At 42.1% G+C, this 21,939-nt stretch overlaps 3 protein-coding genes across 7 annotated transcripts in view; 1 reads left to right on the top strand and 2 right to left on the bottom strand.

Moving 5' to 3' along the window:
- Positions 1–13,565, bottom strand: part of TULP3 (TUB like protein 3) — a 68,664-nt gene extending 55,099 nt beyond the window's left edge. For both annotated transcript variants that reach the window (XM_045781270.2, XM_045781271.2), the window contains exon 1: positions 13,445–13,565. In XM_045781270.2, coding sequence (XP_045637226.1) covers positions 13,445–13,485 — 41 coding nt within the window. In that variant the 5' untranslated portion in view covers positions 13,486–13,565. The remainder of the gene's footprint in view (positions 1–13,444) is intronic.
- The window catches only part of FOXM1 (forkhead box M1), a 98,823-nt gene that overhangs the window by 64,934 nt on the left and 11,950 nt on the right, over positions 1–21,939 (top strand). The gene's annotated exons all lie outside the window — the stretch shown is intronic.
- Positions 15,128–21,938, bottom strand: RHNO1 (RAD9-HUS1-RAD1 interacting nuclear orphan 1). 2 transcript variants are annotated; one of them, XM_045781276.2, is made up of 3 exons: positions 21,862–21,938; positions 17,068–17,319; positions 15,128–15,999 (listed from the first exon to the last, which is right to left on the bottom strand). In XM_045781276.2, exons 2-3 carry the CDS (start codon positions 17,233–17,235, stop codon positions 15,400–15,402), a joined length of 768 nt encoding a protein of 255 aa, XP_045637232.1. In that variant the 5' UTR covers positions 17,236–17,319; positions 21,862–21,938; the 3' UTR covers positions 15,128–15,399. The 2 variants fall into 2 exon arrangements, with proteins under 2 accessions (XP_045637232.1, XP_045637233.1); XM_045781277.2 differs by having other exon boundaries at positions 17,110–17,319.

Genomic DNA, 21,939 nt, shown 5'->3' with positions numbered 1-21,939 from the left:
TAATAGAGGAAATGGGGGGTGGGTGAGGGGCTATATGGGAATTCTCTGTACTTCCATTTATTTTTCTATAAACCGAAAACTGCTCTAAAAAATAAAGTCTATTAATTTAAAAAAAAAAGATAGTATCAATAGTAGCCTTTAAGCTTCTTACTTGTCCAAAATAATCCCCTATCTCTGACAAGATGGAATAGTCTGGACCATGTCTATACAGCTTATTTATTCTGGATAGGCCTGTCTCCATGGCCATAAACCAACAGACTGGGGTAGACACCTGATATAGGTGGAAGTAGTCAGACTCTCCTGGGATTTTTAATTGGCTCTGAGACATCTGAGATCTGAGTTCAATATAGGCTATTTAGTTGAAGTAAAGTAATTCAACTTCTATTTTACATTGGGGAAACTGAGGCACAGAAAAGTTATGTGGTCCCATAATCAGTAAATGGCAAAGCCAGGATCCAAACCCAGGAAATCTAGTTCCAATTCTTATACTCTCAACCACTATATGAAAAGATATTGTACTTTACATTTTATTTGGGACCAAGAATACTAGGACACCTAAAGCTGATACTGACACCATTTGAGAGGTTAGTTACAACTGCCATCTCTAACTCAAACTTTCTTTTAGAAAGGACAGAGTTGAGATCTAAAACAAGTATATGGATGCATATAAACACTCCATAAACAGGTAACTTTCTGTAGGAGAAAAGACACTGCCTTTCACCCTTTTGGCATACCCTTCAACTATACCATCAACCAATGTGAAGTAATGTTTTGTATTCCATATTTTTAAAGACCGTTTCAAAATAGAACTCCCTTTAAAAATGTTTCCTCTAGAACTCCTTTGAAAAGCCTAAATTTCCCATATGCCTTTCAAGTGAATGCACCAGAAATTTTAATACATTTATTCTCAATCACTGAGTCATAATATTTTGTCATATTGTGAAATCCTTCACTTCCTCATTTTCCACTGCCAAGGAATTATGGCATGTGTACCTGTGAGATTATATACAGCATTTGTCATAAATCAGAATAATTCTGATAAACTATATATATTATTTTATATGCACATGATAAACATGTATAAATGCAAATATGGGTGTGAACTGATAAACTGCTGAAAAGATGCAGATGAATCAGAGACCAGAAAAGTCAATGAAAAGGGATCAGAGAAGCACTTCCTTCCCCACATGTATCCACCCCCGAAAGTTCCCACTTTACCCACATCCCTGGAGTTTGTTCAGCAACAATTTACTTTAATAAATATCAGACCTCTACTAACACCAATGAAGAGAGTCTTTCCCCCCAAATATAGTACCTGCTCTTTGTTTCTTGAGGCTTCCTTCCATTTTTTCCTAATTCTTTCAATGATCAACATTATTCTGAATTTCATCCCTTTCTATGGGATGTCAGACGACAAAATATCAAAAAGAAAGGGCACTGGGGCGCCTGGGTGGCTCAGTCATTAAGCGTCTGCCTTTGGCTCAGGGCGTGATCCCAGCATTCTGGGATTGAGCCCCGCATCGGGCTCCTCTGCTGGTAGCCTGCTTCTCCCTCTCCCACTCCCCCTGCTTGTGTTCCCTCTCTCATTGGCTGTCTCTCTCTCCATCATATAAATAAATAAAATCTTAAAAAAAAAAAAAAAGAAAGCGCACTGCAAGACTGCAATATATTTACAAGAATCCTAAAATTGAATTTAAAAACAGTGAAATTCAATAAGTGAAGCAGACCATAATGTTCCTGACTCCTGGAAAGTTTCTTCTGGCGCAGACAGGGACACGTAATACAACCCCTCTCTGCAGAGCAGAGTGAAAAATCATTCTCGTTTCCTGCTACCTCAATTCTATTTTATTTTTAAACACATTTGTGAGTTGTTTTGTTATGTAAAGATAAAAAATCCACTATGTTGACAGATAAAATAAATACAAAGGACAAGAACAATTTACTTAAACATATCAATTGCTGTCTTAACCATAGTCAAACCAGTGATTGCTCAACAGCCATGCCATTCAAAGTCCAGAAGATAAAATCTATCCTCTTCCCCCTAGCATCTTTGCCTAGCAATACCCTTAAAGGGAGAGCATTAACTTTAGGCCTTCCATAAACGTAGCCTGGGCAATTTTACTTTTCTACATTTTCCCTCCCTAACAAAAGGGATAATAATAATGATCTCATAAAACATCTAAGAATCAAAGTAAAGTGAAACAACTTTATAGACTCTGGATCCAGATTCCCTGGCTTTTTAATATCCCGGATCCTTTACTTTCTCTCTCAGACAAGTCATTTAACCTCTGCCTACCATGCACAGCAGAAAGATAATAATAATCATCTCACATGACTATATAAGATTTGAACAAATTAATAAGATGATTAGAATAGTGTCAGGTACATAGAATGCACACATTAAATCTGTATTGTTTTCTGAATCTCTACCTTGTCTATGTGTTATGCAAGAGTTAAAGATATAGTTACTGCTCAAAATAGCTTATATTTAATTAATAACACTAACAATAGATGTTAAAGAAAACCTCTGTGTCAAAATAAAATGGTCTACTACTTATAAAATAATAATGGGCACTCAATACATTTAAGCAGCTACAAATAAAATGTAAGGCCTTTGGTAGTATAATTCATCAAAGAGGAGGCAGTGATTTTTACTTTGAAACTTCCACAAGGAATTATCAGAAATAGTGTCAATGAAGTAAGAAAAAAAAAAGTAATAAACACAAGTCCCACTCTTTACCTCTCTCCACTCTAACTTCCAATAGCTCCCAGGGTTTCATTATATCTTTACTCTCAACAAGTAAGTTCAATTGTGTATAATCATCACATATTTGCTCTAACATTAGTTTCTGAAAAGTTAAAAATACATTGGTATGAAATATAAAATTTCTGATCTACTAATGAATGCAACTTACACTCAGAGAAACTCTTTAGGCAAATTTATACTCTTTATTAACTTATGATTTCCCAACTTTAGCCAACTGTCCAATGTGATTATAAACTTCTTTTTTTTTTGAGAGAGAGAGGGTGAGAGAGAATCTTAAGCAGGCTTCACAGCCAGTGGGGAGCCCAAGGCAGGCTGCCGCAGAGCCTAACCTACAGGGCTAGATCTCACAACCCTGAGAGCGTGACCTGAAATCAAGAGTCGGTTGCTTAGCCAACTGAGCCACCCAGGTGCCCCATACGATTATAAACTTTACATGACTCTGTAGCACTGTTTGTAAAAGCAAGATAGCACACTTTAATGTTCCTCAATAGGGACTGATTAAATAAAGTATACCATATCTGTACAATGGAATACCATGCAGCTGTTTAAAAAAAAAAGCACTGATATGAGTAAAATACAGAAATACAGAGATACTGATTTGGAACAGTTTCCAAGATGTTTTACTAATTGAAGAAGGCAAGGTACAGAAAATTGGGGAGTATTTATTACCATTTATGAGAAAAAAATATATACATCTTTTATCTGCCAGTGTTGCCTTCAGGGAGGAAACTAAATAGGCAGGGGAAAGGGAAGCATTCTTACTTTTCATTACGTACTGTTTCAATCATTTTGAATTTTGTACCTGTTGGTCACCTGAAAGATCAAACCATGATAAGATGCTTGGAATTTTCAGCCCCACCCCTCATTCTCTTGAAAAGGGAGGGCTGAAAATGGAATTCATAAAATTCATGATTGATAATGCCTATCTGATAAAGCCTCCATTAAATCCCACAAGCAGAGAGTTTAGCCTCCATTAAATCCCACAAGCAGAGAATTTGGAGAGCTTCCAGGTTGGGAAACACATCCACACCGGGAGGGTAACACATCCCAACTCCATGGGGACAGAAGTTCCTATGCTTGGGACCCTCCCAGGCCTTGTCCTATGTATCTCTTCATCTGGCTGCTCTTAATATGCTGCTAAACGTTAAGTGTTCCCCTGAGTTCTGTGAGCTGCTCTAGCAAATTAACTGAACCCAAGGAGGGAATCTTTGGAACCTATCATCTGTAGCCGGTTGGGTCAGAAGCACAGGTGATAACCGGGCTTGCGAATGACATCTGAAGAATGAGGGTAGCAAGGGAGGGGCAGTCTTGTGGGACCAAGCCCTTAACCTGTAGGATCCAAACCTATCTTGGGTAGATAATATCAGAGTTGAGTTGAATTGTAGGACACCCAGCTGGTGTCACAGAGAATTGCTTGTTATGGGGACAAAAACCCCACACATTTGGGGACCAGAGAAGTGAAGTGTTCTGTGTGAGTAGTTAAGGAGACAAACAGGAAAGAAACACATAGCAGGAAAGAAACACACTGTAGGAAAGCACTGGGTTCTCCCCTATCTAGAAAGGAAAAAGCTGAGTTTTTTCATAACAGTACCATGTAAAGACATTTAAAATATATGTTAAAAGTCAACTTCTTAGCCTATTAAATGTAACTAAGAATAAAACAATTTGAAACTATAAATGGTTGAAATCAATATAGGAGCCAGCAATGTTCTGCTATGTATTAATCAACCCAGTGTCTCAGTTATAAGCACACTTATCTGATCTCCACTAATTGCTACATGTGCTTACTCGAAATATGATTGAAGGCTCTGAGCAGATGTGCTGCCAACACAAGCACCTGAAGGCTCTTAAATGGCTGCATTTTAAAATGAAAAAAAAAAAAAGACTTGATTTGTTGTTTATTTTTTTATTTTTTAAAAGATTTTATTTATTTATTTGAGAGAGAGAGAGAGAGTGGGGGAGCACAAGCAAGGGGAAGGGGCAGAGGGAGAGGGAGAAAGCAGACTCCCTGCCGAGCAGGGAGCTGATGCAGGGCTCAATCCCAGGACCCTGAGATCACGACCTGAGCCAAAAAGACAGACACCCAACTGACTGAGCCACCCAGGCGCCCCTTTTATTTTTATTTTTTAAGTAATCTCTACACCCAGTGTGGGCCCTAACTCACAACCCCAAGATTAAGAGTCGCATGCTCTACCAACTGAGCCTGCCAGGTGGCCCTAATGGTTTTTTTGTTTTGTTTTGTTTTTAAGTAAGCTCTATGCCTAATGTGGGGATTGAATTCACAACCCTGAGAACTTCTGTTAATTACTTTTCAACTAGAAATCAAAACTGATGCCATTATCCTGGTCAGCAACATGAACCCCCCAGAACACCCACAGGAGCAACATGCTCAGTTTTAGGAAGATAGCTGGCACTTTCAGGAGGGATCTATTAAGGGAGTATGCGCACACTTCTGGCTCAAGTGTAAGCTTGTGGGTAATGAAGCTAAATGTATATACGTCAGTCTTGTATAGGGCATTTCTGCTATAGCTGTCGTGTCAGGAGACCCACTCCACACTTCCCTGGGGCTTCTCTTGCTTTCACTACAACAGAGCAGCTGCCAAAACAGTGCCTCTGCTAAGCTAAGCGACATGCATAGTCATTTCTTTTATGACTCTTGAGACAAACTTCAAGCACTCAAAAGAAAAGCAAAATTACAAAAGAAACTTAACGAACATCAGTACTTTCTAACATTACTCAGCATTGCTGATGGCATGCGATGTCTAGAACATGGAAGATGTGAAACAAATGTCTGATAAACAAATGAATTTTAAAGTTAGATTTAAAAAAGTCCTTTGACTTATGCCTTAAAGAAATACTCTAATTCATCATCCCTTACTTTGGAACTTTCCAAAGTAGGTAAAAATTAGATATTACCGTCTCCATTTTATAGCTGTATGGCTATGGAAAATAATGAAGAAACTGATAAAAGATCACTGCCTAACTATGCGAAATAATTTGAACAAAAGTTACTGTAAACCTAGTATCATTTCTTAAAGAAAAAACAACTTTATTTTTAGTTTAAAACTGTGGATGTACCTTTCACAGATTTAATAAAATAGTACCTACCCGACTGGCATACACATTACCAGAGATGATAGAGACTTCTGCTCTGTTCTTTGGTTTTCTCCTTTATTTCCTCTGTCAGTTACGAGCTTAAGGGGGACAATGTTTCACATTATACTATAGTATCATCTATATCACATAGCTGACCTCAGTTCTGTTGGCCAAGATTAGTCAGTCTGAGATCATTATTCCACATCAGAAAAGCTGGAAGCAGTGACTCTTAAATACTTTCTTAAATTTGAACTTACTGTACTGATAATTCTCTTACCAAATCACATTTGAGACACAAATGATGACTAATAACTTAGCACCTCCAAGGTGCTACATCTTCCCATCATACATTCAGTTATATTTTGCTAACTACAACTCATACCTGGCAATCAAAATTTCTCTTATTATATACTTCCGGAACAGTTTTTGTAGCAATTCCCTATCATAACTGTCAGTAAACATCTTGGATTCCACAAATAATATGCTTTGTTTCATCTGTAAAGAATATAAGAACATTACCTACATAATCTTGGCTACCTTTGTTTCTACTTTCATATGTAAATTTTCTTTTAGTTGTTGAATTTTGCGTTAGTTGGCTTTATATTCTTTGTCTCAATGACCAGCTTAAAGTGACTCTAAACCAAATTGCAGGTAGCCCCTCAACTTTACCCTCATCTTAAACACCTGTAAATATTTACGAAGTGCCTACTATGTACTCAATCTGTACATATAAGGGACTGAGCAATAAGAATGAGTGGTAATTCTCCACTTTAACACGAGCATTCATAGTCTGTGAAGAAAAAGTTTATAACCTTTTTGGAGGGAAAGTTAGCAGCCTCTACTAAAATTAAACTCTGTATCCCCAAACATACAAAGTTTACAAAATACTAGGCCAAATATATAAAGATACATGTAACGAGGATGCTATTTTTCATTGTTTTCAATAGAACCCCCCACGATAATATTAATGTCTGTCAACAGGTGAGCAATAAGATACATTTATGAAAATAATACTTTGGGTATTAAAAAGGTAGATCTAGAGGCAGGAAGTTGGAAAGTAGGCTGTGACACTTCAGTTTTAAAAATAGGTTCAACATAGTTTTTTCAACAAATGGTTCTGGATATCCACATGCAAAGGATTTAGACCCCTACCTCATAGCACACACAAAATGAATCAAAGACCTAAATATAAGAGCTAAAACTTTAAAAACCTTAGAAGAACACATCCAACTAAATCTTTGTAAACTTGGACTAGGCAATGACTGCTTAGGTACAACACCAAAAACAAAAGAGATAAAAATTAATAAATTGGACTCTAGCAAAATAAAATAAATTCATACTTCAAACAACACCATCAAGAAAGGGAAAAAGGCAATCCACTGACAGAGATAATATCTGTAAATCATTTATCTGATAGGGAATTGTATCCAAAATACCTATAAAGAACTCTTACAACTAAGTAATAAAAAGACAACCCTATTTAAAAACAGGCAAAGTAAACAAACATATTTCTCTAAAAATATAGGAATGATCAATAAGCACATAAAAAAACTCAATTAATCACCATTAAGGGAACGCAAATCAAAAGCACAATGAGATGGTATTTCACACCCATGAGGAGGGCTATAATAAAAAAGATAGACAAAAAGAAGTAATGGCAAGGATGTACAGAAACGAACCCCAACACCTTGCTGTGCGGAATGTAAAATGTTGCAGCCATTTTGGAAAATAAGTCCGCTAGTTCCTCAAGTTGTAAAACAGTTACCACATGACCCAACAACTCCACTCAGGTACATGCGCAAAAGAAATGAAAATATATGTGCACACAAAGACTTGGACACTAATGTTCACAGCAGCATTATTCAAAATAGCCAACAAGTGGAACAATTCAGCATGCTAAACTGCACCACTGACCACATACACTCCAATGGCCAGCGGAGTCTGGGATTTCACTACTACTGTATTTCAGTAAGTCTGCCAAGAATCTTTTCAGTCAGAATGCCAGTTCATTTGGTATTATTAGGTAGCAGAATTTCTTTCTTTCTTTTTTTTTTAATTTATTTGTCAGAGAGAGAGAGAGAGAGCACAAGCTGGGGGAGCGCAGGCAGAGGGTGAAGCAGACTCCCCACTGAGCAAAGAGCCCAATGCAGGACTCGATCCCAGGACCCCAGGATCATCAACCAAGCCAAAGGCAGATGCTTAACTGACTGAGCCACCTAGGCGCCCAGGTAGCAGAATTTCTAAGCCAGTGAGTGGATTCTGAAGAAACCTATCGGAGCAGTTGATCAGGAGTCATCAGATTTCACTGTTGGAACTGATTCCAGTGTCAGGTAGCTGAGGCAATAGCTATTAATAGAGTAATTTTCGCTAAGTCAATTGACAAATAGATTCCCCTTGCCCCAATCCCAAATGTCAGTACTGGAAGGCTGTGTTTTCACATGTACTGAGACACCAAGAACACCTCTGGCTACAACAAAACACTGCTTCTGGGAAAGGCACATGAAGATCAAATTAGAACTGCCAGAAAAGACTCCTTGGAAATCCATCCTTCCTCATCTGAGGACAAATGTTAGTATTCTAGGCTCAGCCGTCTTCTACTTGAATGACTGCCACAATCTGGGACTAACTTAATTCAAGCTAGGGAATGAAAATCCATTTCCTAAGAGGCCCATTTAGTGGGCCCATTTCTTTCCTTCAGAAAGAAAGGAGAATTGTTTGGGGGGAGAGAGGCAATGAGAAGGAAAAGTTGGTAACTGATTTAATCATTCATTTGGCCCCAAATAATGCAGCAAAGAAAATTAGAGTGAACCCCTCTTCATTTTGCATGTTCCACAAAGTAAAAGCAAAAACATTCTTTTGAGTGAACCAAACAGGTTATTTTAAATGTATAATTTGATTCAGAAGTCAAAGAATTCATTCCTTCTTTCTAGATTTAAAAAAGATGTTACTCAGAAACTAGATTGATTCTACCTTTTGCCTGATTCTCTTTTCCTCAGGGTTACATTTCTCTCTTCGGGAATGTTTTTAATTCCCCTTCTATTTCTTGGATAAAGATGAAAGTGCATTTGTTTGCCTAACAATACCAAAGAAATATTTCTACTCCCTTTCCCTTGGATGAAATTAATACTTCGCTAAAATGTCTGATTTCTTCAACTGCTCATCCTAAAAATAATTAGAATGTAATCAGTACCCATTGTTATCATTTATTTGTAAAAATGGCATCCAGAATATTTGGAATAGATATTTTGATAATACATGGGGGTGGGGGGAGAGGAGTCAAAAGCCTGGATTTTACTTCTGAATTTTACTTTTGACTGCATCATTTACTTGTCATGTGACCTTAGGTATATCACATCCTTCCTCATTCTTAACTTCCCCGTCTATAAAACGAAGATCACACCAGCCCTGCTTTCTTGGGAGCGATGAAGCTCGAAAGAGATCAAATGAGTGACACACTGTGAACGCAGCAAAGGATACTTAAATGTAAGCCTTATTACTGATCATTTATTCCCAACAAATCTTCCCTTTGGAACAACACAGTTTAAGACCTTAACTCAGCCAAAAAACTCTCTACTTTATCTCTAGCTCATATGGCATTGCCATAACAAAAGTACACTATGTTTCAATAGGGAAACAAGTCAATCCTCTATTAAATTGGCTGCATTCTAAAACCTAAAATCAAAGGCAAACTATAGATGTACTGAAGTTTCTTCCTGAAAAGCTGAATAGCAAGATTTATTCTTCTAGAAGCTTGTCTGAAAAATAATATTCGTTTTCTTCTTACAGTCCTATTTTCTATACTTTAATTACCACAGGAAAAAAACGCAGGAACTATATTCTAAAAACACTTCCTATCAATGATGAAAGTAGATATCAGGGCTTAGAGCATTTTATTTTTTTAAAAGATTTTATTTATTTATTTATTTATTTAAGAGAGAGAGAGAGCGAGCACAGGTGGGGTGAAGGGCAGAGGGAGAAGCAGACTCCCTGCTGAGCAGGGAGCCCGAAGTGGGACTCGATTCTAGACTGTGGGATCATGACCTGAGCCGAAGACATACGCTTAACCAACTGAGCCACCCAGGTGCCCTAGAATATTATATTTTACCCTAAAACTCAAAATCATCAAATTTTGGGAGTGGGAAAGGAGTATTTATAGATTATTTAACACAATATCTTTGGAAGGCCCCTAAGATGTCCATCAATGAATGAACAAGGTGACATGGAGACAGTAAGAAAAGACATAATTTTCACTGAATATCATTTTGTATCTTTTGAAACTTGAGCCATGTGCTGTTAAAAATATATATGTCATTTTATTAATTTGTTATAAATCACCAAGGGAATCCAAAGAAGCCCTCATTTTCCAGAGGAGAAAACTGAAGCCAAAAAAGTAGATGAGCTGCTTAAGATCACACTGCCAAAGAGTGAAAAAGCTAGGACTAGAACTCAGGAACCCAGTGAAAGTTTCCATACCTCCCACAATGCCATGTGGTAAAACAGCAAATGCCGTCTCATAAACAAGAAAAGTATTACTATAACCCTCTTCAGAACCGTGGTCTTGCAGGGGTTCTGTGACTCACATGACATATACTCATCATCCATGTTTTCACAGAAGTTCTAAGGCAGAGACAGAGATGGCAGTCCTCATTATCGAGCGCTCATGGCAGGTATTAAAGTGAGCAAATAAAGACAGCACATCGATCAGCATGTGGACAGGGTGTCTTCTCTCCGTCATAAGTGGATTTAAGCTTTAACCAGGCCAGGAAGATTTTGCAGCCTTCATTATTACTGACAATAAGGATGTCTGATGAGGCAGAATAGATTTAGAACTAAGAGCTTATTTCTAGTAAGCTGATTCAGAGGAAATAAAGCAAAAGCAGACCACAGGAAATTCTAGTTGAAAGAAGCCATAATAATTCCACTATTCTCAAACAGGAGAACGAAGGAATTAACAAGGCCCCTTCTAGTCCTAAAATCCTCAAATATGGAGAAGCAAGGCAACTTCAACTCTGCCTCTGAGTAATTCAAGCATACTTTTCCCCTTAGTAAGAACAAACGTTAGCATTTTCTTTCAATGGGCACAGATGCAGGGAAAACAGCAGAGTTTCCATAGGAAAGAACAAGCGAAGTCAGAAATAAAAACTATTCCAAAAAATGTCAGAGTCTGTCTGCTTGGAACAGAAGGATCTCAAAAAAAAGAAAATTTACTGCAGATGATTCTCTCCTTTCTAGGTCTGTATGGAGTTTTCACATTTGGAGAAACACATGCATGTTTGAAGTTATTAGGAACTTTTAATATTTGCCAAACATACTGCAGTCATGGATTAGTTACTCTGAGGACATTTAAGCACTGGGTAAGTCTCTATTTGCCAACAATCAGTTGATCTGATGAAACATTCAAAAAAGAGAGAGGGGCACCTGGGTGGTACAGTAGGTTAAGTGGCTGACTCTTGGTTTCCGCTCAGGTCTTGTTGTCAGGGTCCTGGGATCCAGCTCAGCAGGGAGTCGGCTTCAGGAGTCTCTCCCTCTGCCCCTCCCCCTGCTTGCTCTTGCACACACTCTCTCTCTCTAAAATAAATAAATCTTCAAAAAAGAGAGAATGTGAGAAAGGATAACAAGCCTGGACAACACATAACCTCCAGCTACTACAACTGTTCATATTCCTAAAGAGAAAGCACGGATAAATCAGAGACTAGGACTTTCTTAGTCTAACTGGGTCACAAGGTCGCATCACACCAAAAAATCTCTCACCATACCTTCAATTCTCTATCAGGGACAAAAGGCCAGAGAAAGCTCAAGTTCCAGCACTAGCCAGGCACGGTCATCTCCAGGGAATCTATAATAAAAATGCCTCCTTCAACAAAGTTCCTGAGAGAGATGTTTCAAATTCCATCTCCAAATTTCACTAAATATTTCAGAAATAAGAAAAATACCTGAAGTTTGTTAGTAATTTTTCCACTCCATTCAAAAGAAATCTGCCTCATGGTAAACAGTCAAAGGCAACATAGTAAAATTCAAAGGAAAAAAAAATCACAGGAAATTTAAAAGTCAGATGTTATACTTCACATGGAAAGGTATTAATACCAAAAACTCTATCAATGTATTTTATCAAAAACATTAGACACACAATCTGAAGCCAAAATACAAGAGACATTCCACTCCTCAGCAACAACTGAGTTTAACAGTGATAGAAACTGCACTTAATATTACCTAGGGCAGGAGAAACATTTGGTGACTCACACTCTCCTTTGATGTCAATTTTTAAATTAAAGGGCTGTTTTCTTTCGGAAGAAAAAAAGGGGAAAACTTTAAAATTATCCTTTTAAACTTCAAGTCCAATAAATTAAAAACCACTTTGCCTCCTGGTCTCAGTTTCGAAGTCAAACCCCCCTCCCCCCCGGCCCCCGCGCAAATCATGAGTCATATATCAAACATCTGGTACCCAAGAAATTTATTGCCATAAATTCATTCAGTTAATTTATTGAATGCCCACACTGAACATACACCATCTGAATTCAACAAAGACGCTGAATTTTAACTTTATCTCCTCCTAGCACTTCCATAGTTAAACTGGTAAACGTGAGTTATTTTTCTCTCAACTTGAAAAAAAGAAAGTGCAGTGAACAAATCTCTCAGATCGCAGTTATCACGTAAATAAAATCTGACGAAAGGGGAAAATGGGTGTTCTCTATACCCAACACCTCCTTGTGCCGTTTTTAAATAGAATTGTTTAAACATCTACTAATCTAAGCATCAGACTAACTCCTTACACTCTACATCTTTATTTGCCGTGGTAATGGAATAAGAAGCGGGGAACACTGTTGGCGTGTATGATTTCAATTCTCAGACAATGCCAAAGTTTGAAGTCAATGATTTCATGCCGCTCCCCCTTAACTTTTCATTAACCTAGCTAACAAGAAATTGACAGACCGAGATTTCGGATTGTTTTATTTCCCAGGCTCTCCCTCTGGCGGAGGCAGGAAAGAGGAGAGCAAACAAGGGGTACGGTACATTACAAATAGGACGAACGATCCTAAATAAGAGATAATTACTATAAAGCAGAAAGAAGCAAAAGAATAGTTTTGCACTTTCGGCCCTCGGACTCCGTTCCAGAATTCAGCACCGCCTGCCAAAAGCAATGGCATTAGAGCAAATGATTAAATATCACCCACAACCTTCCGCTTCGACAGCCCCGGGAAAGACTTCATCCACCTCAGTTCCGACACTGCCGGGCAGTGCGTGAAGAGCAGTGCTAACGCATTTTGAGTAAGCGAGGCCCACAGAGAGCAAGACGAGCTCGCAACGAAAACTCCAAGAGTTTCCCAAGCAAGGACCTGAACACAAAGTCCTTCCTCTCGGTGCAGGCAGCAGAGCCGCTGCTTCCTACCGCTCACCAGTAAAAAGGGGATCCTCCACCGCGCAGTGGGGGACAGAAGACTCTCCTCCTGCCGCCAAATCCGTCCCTCCCTCCCTGACCCGAGCCCACCGCCCTCTCTTCAGAGCTCCCAGGGAGGACCGCCACGGTCTCACTCCGTCCCTCCGCCCCGCTCGAGACGAGACCAGCCACCACCCCTGTCGGACCTGTCCCCGCGGGGTCCGAGCCGGCAGCGCGACGCCTCCATCCCCGCGGCTCAGGAAGTGGCAACCAAGTCCAGAACCCCAGACGCCGCTGCTAGGGTGGCAAGCCTGGCAGGCAGCCGGGCCCCGCCCCCTAGCAACCGCACCCCGCACTGTTGCCACCGCCTATTGGTCCTCGTGCCGGCCGCTCGTCTCTCATTGGCTATTGCTGCTGCTCGGCGATGCGGGAGGGTTTCTAGGGGGCGGGGGCGCCGGGAGCTAAAGGCGCCTGCGTCCGAACTCGGGTGACGCGCTAGGTAGGGCTGGGTCCCTGGAGCGCGTCTCGGGGATGGGGCGGAGGGATGTGTTCGCGTCAGCTGCGTTGGCTCCCAGCGGCGGGGAAGTCAGTTTGTCGGAGGAGCGGCCCATCCCCCTAACCGCCACCCATGGAGCGGCCTACCCGCGTCCCCGCTGTTTGTACCCAGAGACCACCCAGAGCGCTTTCAGAGGTCTGTGATGTTAGGACTCACAGACCTCTGCCGGGTCCCTCACAGCGCGGCCCCTCCCGACACCAAAGCCTTCCGGAAAGCACACTTGTAGCCTCTCCAGCAGTCGCTCCCTTTCTCTTTCATAGTTCTCTGGTCTCGCATTCCAACTGCACAAAACTCCTTCAGCCTCCCTTACTGCAGTCCAAGTTTTTAGAGCATTGCTAGACCAATTCTACAGACTGTAAGAACTTTTCCCATTTACCTCTCTCTACGGCCTATGGACAATCTTCAAACATCCATATCCCATAAGATTTGAGATCTAAATATGTACTCTCGTTTCCAATAAATCTTGTCGCCACTTCCTTTCTCATCGCCAAAACATCCTGGCAAAAGTTATCGCATGTTGCGCTTATAGCATTCCGAGGTCAGCTGTTTCCACATTGGGTTTACCTAAGAGGCGCAGAAGTTGGCCCAAGGTGGGAGAACGGAGCGTCGCCTCGATGTGTCAGCCTCCACTCACTGTGTGACCCTAAACATAGTTCATTATCTGGGCTTCAGATTCCCAACTATAAAATAAGCAGAATAATCCCTGCTTGTTTAGCTCTGGCTGGACCGGACACAGAGTAGGTTCTTAAAACTGAACAGGATGCAGTTGAAAGAGATGCCATCTGTAGTGGCGAAAGGGCAAAGGAGGCAGGTTTTGAAAGGGCAGTCCTGCATTAGCTACAGTAAGTAGTCTTCTCTGAAAACGTTCCATATTTAATTACATACATTTTAAACAGTCACTACAAGAAATCATTTTCCCACCCTATTTGATATTTACAGATTTCTTTGAATGGAAATAAAAAACCAAAACACAGCAAACCTAAGTAACTTCTCTATGTCCCCTTTATCGTCCCTGACCCCACTATATTCACTAAAACAGGGCTTGCTGCCTTTCCTCACCTTGGCCTTCGAGAGGATGAGCAAGGTCACAGAGGTGGCAGTTCAGCTACCAAGTCACAGAGTTCCGCTTTTATTTTTCCCATCCATCATGTCATAAAGGAAGCTGCTGCTGAGCCTGACACAGAATTTGTATTCAAAAACGTGGAATGAATGAGTTTGAATGAGGTGATTAGAGGATTACTGAGTAGTGGTTTAAAAAACACAATGAAGAAAGACCTTGTGTAGAGAAGGTAATATTGCTGCATGGTCAGTAATCAGAAGCAGGGTTCTCTAAAACCTTTCTGCAACCATTTATTTACATACATTTTAAATAGTTACTGCAAGAGACTTCAAATTTTAAACAGTTAATGGAAGAAAAATATGAAGTGAACTGTTTATGACACTAAAGACTTTTCAGGAAAAGACATTTTAAAAAGCAAATCTGAATTCCCTTAGGACTCCAAGGTTCTAGTTAAAGCATCTTTTTTCTATTGAGGTTATTGGTATTATTTCCATTTTGTTCTCCTAATGTACTCTCCTGTGAGCCAGGAAAGTACTTTAGCAACTTTATGAAAATGTCTTGAGACTGCTGGTGTCTGAGAAATCCAGGGAGTTTTTCACAAGGAACTGGTCTTTGTTCAGCTTCCCTCTCTCCCTGAGGTAAGCAAACAAGTGGTGTCGTCTCCTCCATGTGACCTTGATCCCATACTTCTCCTCAGGAGTGTCTTCAACGAGAACAGGCCCAGGCTCTGGGCCCTTGGGAGTACTAGTATGGAAGGAGCAGCTCGGAAGGCTACTTTCCCTCTGATCTGGGGGATTGGGCCCCTCCTTCACCAACGATGACTCTGGGGTCTGGATATCAGGTGGAATGAATACATAAGGGAAGTTCTGAAGCGTATGTGCTGACACTTCCCCACAGCTTTGAGGACTGAGCATTGGAACTAAGGGCCTTCCAGAAAGGCGCTTTTCTGATTGACGAGGGCATTCCCTGGTTAAGGGGATCCCAAGCATGGCTGAACCGGAGGAAGACAGTGGACTCTCAAATGTTAGATGCGGGAACTTGGAGGTGGTAGACTTTCGACTTGAATGCCTTGCCTGGTTTCGATGATGACGTTTCTGGTTCACCGGGAACCAGCTTTCTGCTTTCGTATCAAACTGAGGTGATACCTTAAGGATCAAAAACAAAAACCAAAAGGAAGTGAGGAGAGCCAGCTACCAAGGGGAGGAAACTATCCAAGGACCAGAATTCTAAAAAGGGGCCCAGTATAGTATAGACACAAAACAAAATATCTGTCTAATGGGATATTAAAAGAAAGGGATATGAGTTTTGGGCAAGTAATTCGATCTCTCTGGCTGTTTCCTCGTGTGTAAGAAAGGGGACAATGTCTCCTTCACTTTATCACACTGTACATCTACAACTTGTTTAACTATCTTTAAACTTTGAGGGCAGAGACCAGCAGTCTTCCTCACCTTTGATGCCCAGCACCTAGCAGAGTGCCTGGCATGAAGAAGGCCCCCAGTAGAGTGAATGCTGAGTGCAAGAATAGGGAGTGAGATCCTGTATGGAAAGCAACCAGCATAAGAGCTGACATACGACGAGTTCTCAATAAATGTTCATTCCTCTTCTCATCCATGGGATTCTAACATTTCTGTTTCTTCTACAAGCCCAAAGCAAGTATTATGGTTCTTCCAAGCAATCCTGAGCAAGCTATATTCATTAAGCACTCTTAAATGGAAGTTTAGGCTTTTTTGTCTGGCCCTCTGGCTATACTACTTCCCTGACAGTAGCTGTATTCTCTTCCTAGGGCCTTGAAACTGTCAAAATACGACATGCCATTTCTGTGGGGTTTTCTCCAGGTTCACTCTATTAAATAGTAAATATAGTACCTAGCTAAAAAGTTTACCTCTCAAGTGAAGCTTGGGGAACAATCTCATTTTTTTACTCATTCTGCCATTTATCTGGCTTCTTCACTGAGCTACTGGGTAATAAAACTTTTATCCTGAACTCTTTAAGAAGACTGTGGGGGGAAAGACTCCAACTCCAACCAGCCCATGCCTGAGCTTCAACTTAGAAAAGAAGATATACCAGAGAAGATGGCTGATGACAGAAAGAATACATTGCCTCCTTGTCCCTGCCCCCATGAATCTTTGGAGGCCCTGGTTTAAGGGGCAGAAGAGGCAGCATTCTGAGAAGCCTAACAGAGCAAAAGTCAAAGTAAGAATCCCATGGCCTACCCAGGACGTGGCGGTCTTATGGTCAATGGGCTTGCTGGGCACCTGTCTAGTGTGAGTGATGGTAAGCTGGGGAGAGCCATAGTGGTGTTTGGGGTCCTCCAGTGGTGGTTCTTGGAATAGCAGCTGGGCTTTCTGGGAACGCTGGTGGCGTTTTTTTCTGGGAGGCATCAATAGGTGAAGGAAGAGCAGTTAGTAGCCACATGATGCTGGTTGTAGTCAGGTCCGGGTTCAGGTTCCGATTCCAACCCATGCCTTCAGAGAAAAAAACAAAAGCTGAGAGACAATTCTGACGATTCCATCCCCAGCTCTTGCTCATCCTCTGTCGACCAGTTCTATTATCAACCACCACCCCTACCTCGACACTGTGGGGAGTACAGCTTCCTATTCCTACATCACCAAGTGAAAACACAGTCGTTCCCGTTCAACAACATGCATTCAATGCACACTGATATAGCACGGGTTGACTGCCGTGCTGGGTGTTGGGAATTTAAAGACGAATAACCATTGATTCTACAATCATTTATCAAGTGCCAAGAGCTTATAGGGACACATAGGTGAGACTGTCTCTGCCTTCAAAGAGCTGAGAGGCTAGCAGAGGTAGACAGACAATTACGATAAAGAGGAGAATGCTTCCACTCACCCCAGGGGACGCTTTCTAGAGAGGGTGATACCTGACCTAGTACAGAAAAGCTAGGAAAAGCCAGAGAGCAGAAAGAGCAAGGCATTCCCGGCTGTGGAACAGCATATACAGAGGCACGGAGACAAGACTGTGAATTCAAGGTATCAGAGACTCCATGGAACTGGACACAGTATGCAAAGACAAATGCAAGACATCAGAGGCTGGAGCTGGTGTCAGGGTCAGGTCAGAAAAAGCAGGTGTGCCATAGGTGTTTGGACTTGAAGTAGTCACTGAAGATTTTCAAGCAGAAGGATGTGATCACACTGGATTTTTTTTTTTTTTAAGATTTTATTTATTTATTTGACAGAGACAGCCAGTGAGAGAGGGAACACAAGCAGGGGGAGTAGGAGAGGAAGAAGCAGGCTCCCAGCAGAAGAGCCTGATGTGGGGCTCGATCCCAGAACGCTGGGATCACGCCCTGAGCCAAAGGCAGACGCTTAACCACTGCGCCACCCAGGCGCCCCTGGATTTTTTTTTTTTTTAACTTTCTCTCCAGACAATTTTGAACACACACAAAAAAAGAATGAATAATATGAGCCCCCATGTACCCATCACCCAGCTCCAACAACCATCAACCCATAGCCAATCAAGATCCATCCACACCCTTTATCCCCTTCCCCTTTCCCTGTGTTATTATAAAGAAAAGATGATATTATACCATCCCCGTTAATACAACATATATATATAATATATATAATATTCCTTAATATTATCAAATATCCAGGGATGCCTGGGTAGCTCAGTGGGTTAAGCGTCTGCCTTTGGCTCAGGTCATGACCCCAGGCTCCTGGGATCAAGCCCCGCATCAGGCTCCTTGCTCAGTGGGGAGCTTGCTTCTCCCTCTGCCTGCCGCTCCCCCATTTGTGCTCCCTCTCTCTCTCTGTCAAAGAAAAAAATATATTATCAAATATCCAGACATGTTCAAATTTTCAATTGTTCCATAAAGGTCATAATTGATTGTTTTTGCCTTTTAGACAGATCATCCTGGCAACAGTGTGGAAGGAAAGGGAGTACTCTTGAAGTAGAGGGACCAGTTTTAGGAGGTTACTCTGTTACTTCAGTGAGAAATGATGAGGCCTGAATCTGGGCTGTGTCAGTGGTAATGGGAGGCTAGACACAGAAGCAGGATCAACAGGACCAGAATAATAAAGAGGCTGAAAAAAGCGTCCATTGACTCTAGTAACCAGATCGTCTTTAATAAGAGGTTCATCAGTGCAAGGGTGGGATGGAAGTTTGCGTGCTATGGAGAGGTGCATGCGAGGTACAGCTGAGCATCCAGCAAAATTCTACAGCAGGGCAGACTGGTTCCACCACACATTCATGATTCATTCGGTCAGTCAACAAAAAGTAACGTACTCTGACTTATGTCACTAGGCAGTGGAGATACAGGTAAAGAAAAAAGAAAGGACAAAATCTCTACCTCGGGAACTAACATTTTTAGGGAGAACCCAGGTAATACACACAGCTGTTTGTTCATTCATTCAGCCATTCAACAAACACTGAGTGCCCACAGTGCTAGGCCCTGTTCCTGGTGCTGGAAATATAAACCAGAGGACAAAATGAAATCCCTGCCCTCGTGGTGCTTACATCCTAGCTGGGTAGTGACTATGGAGAAAAACCAAACAGGATAAGGGGTTGAGCCAACTCAGTGCTCTTTTAGACAGGGTTGCTGGGGAAGGCAACTGAAAAAGTGATATTTGAGCAAATACCTGAAATGAAGAAAGGAGAGTAGATGAGAACCAGTTCATGTGACACAGGACTTCATAGGCAAGGTTAAGGCCTCTGGATTTAATTATTCTTAGTGTGACAGGAAGCCACAGCAAGGAACTCTAGACGCTCTTTGACAACAGGTGGGTTGGGGAAAGCAGGCATACAGAAAGGAAGCAGGGTGTACAGTTAAAGGACTGCTGCAGGAGTCTAGAGGAGAGATGACAGTAGCAGCAATGGCTCCAAGTGTTGACGTTAGCCAGCCTCCAATAGACATGACATTGCTCAGCAGCAATCCTACTATGTTTCCTTCATCAACTCATTATCTGCAGATTATCTTAAGATGTTTCCACTTTCTTATTTTATTTATCTATTTGACAGAGAGAGAGACAGCAAGAGAGGGAACACAAGCAGGGGGAGTGGGAGAGGGAGAAGAAGGCTTCCTGCTGAGCAGAGAGACCGACATGGGGCTCGATCCAGGACCCTGGGATCATGAACCGAGCCAAAGGCAGACGCTTAACGACTGAGCCACCCAGGCACCCCATCCACTTTTTTAAAAATTTAGAACTCCCCTTTCTTCTTAACAAATGACCTTACTTCCCACTTCACAGAGAATGCGGGAGACATCAAAGAAAATACTCTCACTTTCCAGATACCAAAGATACAAACCTATATATATATATATCCACATCCACTCTATTTATGCTATAATCACAGGTCAGTCCCGTCTGCTCTCTAAAACCTCTCCCTCTGGCTGTGTTCTGGAGTTTTCCTTACTCTACACACCTTTCTTAGGCAATCATCGGCTCACACTTACAAGTGGATGACTTAAGTATTCATATACTCAGCTTAGAATTCTCTACACTCAGTACCCACGTACCCGCTGCCTACTTGACAGCAACTAAATGTCTTGAATGCATCTCAAACTCAACATATTTATTTTAAATTTTCCAGTTGACTCCAAATATCTTTTTTTTTCCTTTTTAAGATTTTATTTATGTATTTATGTGACACAGAGAGAGAGCACAAGCAGGAGGAGCAGCAGGCAGAGGGAGAGGGAGAAGCAGACTCCTTGCTGAGCAGGGATCATGACCTGAGCGGAAGGCAGCCACTTAACCGACTGAGCCACCCAAGCGCCCTCAAACTCAACATATTTAAAACTGAATTTATGATCATCTCCCCTGCACCTGCTCCACAGGTGATTATCTTCCAAGGCCCTTGCTCGGGGTATAGTATTATCATTCATCTAGTTAGATGGCCAGAAACCTTGACGTGTCCCTCCTTTGTCCCCATCCAACACTACCAAGCCTGACAATCTTACCTCTTAAGTATGTCTTCAATATTATCCCCTTTGCCCCTCTCTCTTGCTGTCTTTCTCTCCCCACCACCCTCAAGTTCCAACAGTTCTGGTCTGGAGTATTGCAATAGCCTAAACAGGTCTACCCTAATCCACTCCAGCAGCCCCTGCAGACGAACCTTTTAAAAATGCAAATCTGACTTTGACTCACTTCTGCTTAAAAATGTTTCATTTCTGGATAAGGACCAAATTCCCTCAGTTATGGCGAAGGTCCTACTTCCTCTGCCTCCAGCTTCATCTCACACCACACTCCCATTCAGCTCTCAGCTCTGACTCCTCCTCCTGCCTTTTACAACCAATCTTCCTCCTACCACACAGCCTTTGTACACCTTCCTCCCTCTGCTTTGCGGGGTTCACTCCCTTCTTTGTACAAAGGCATCAGATCTCAGAACAAGCTTCCGTTCAGAAAAGCCTTTCCTGACCTACCGAAGGCAAGATCTTATTGCAGATACTCAGTTGTCAATGACCTCTAATTTATCCCTTCACAGCTATAATTCTCCCATTGCTTATGCGATTCTTCAAAAATGTCTGTTCTCTCCCGTCTTCCCATTATACGTTTTAAGGAAAGAATCTCCCCTACCACTGTTATCCCACCAGGGCCTGGCACATAGTAGGTGCTCGACAAAATGTGTCGACCAAGTTAATAAAGTATTATCATGGAGTGGAATTTTTTTTTTTAAGGTGGAGGAAGCTTAAACAAGATGATACGCCGGTCGACTGGTCGAGGCGGCCAGACGATCGTTAGTTGGAGGGGAATGGAGTAATTTCCCCCTAGGAAGGAAGCCGAGCCAGGGAGACTTTGAAAGGGCCAGAGGATGGCTCGGGAGGCGGGAGGAGAGGCGCCGGGGGCGGGCTCAGGGAACCCACGGGAACGCGCGAGGGAGCGCAGGCCGAGGGCGCCGGCCCGGGCAGCGCCGTCTCCCCGCCGCCCCGGCCGTCCCCGGCCGCCCCCCGCCGCCCCCCGCCGCCCCCAGCCGCGGGGGCCCCTCCTGCGCCCTCCGGGCCGCCCACGGCCGCCCCTCCCCACGAGCCGGCCGCCGGCCCGCCTTACCCGCCCGGCGGCGTCCCGGCCGCCGCTCACTGGGGCCGCCGCAGCGTTCGAGCCCGGAACGCGGAGACAAGGGCGGCC

The sequence above is a fragment of the Ursus americanus genome, chromosome 25, assembly GCF_024610735.1.
Source record: "Ursus americanus isolate L20-20 chromosome 25, mUrsAme1.1.p, whole genome shotgun sequence".
Lineage (NCBI taxonomy): Eukaryota > Metazoa > Chordata > Mammalia > Carnivora > Ursidae > Ursus > Ursus americanus.
Note: the sequence above shows the minus strand (reverse complement) of the source record. Positions and strands in the feature narration are given on the sequence as shown.

Bases quoted from the DNA above. Each gene is read 5' to 3' on its own strand.
- RHNO1 (XM_045781276.2), bottom strand. From the start codon at position 17,235: ATGCCTCCCAGAAAAAAACGCCACCAGCGTTCCCAGAAAGCCCAGCTG. The intron at 16,000-17,067 runs GTAGGCCATGGG...TTGATCCTTAAG, and splicing joins ATAAGACCGCCACGTCCTGG to GTATCACCTCAGTTTGATAC.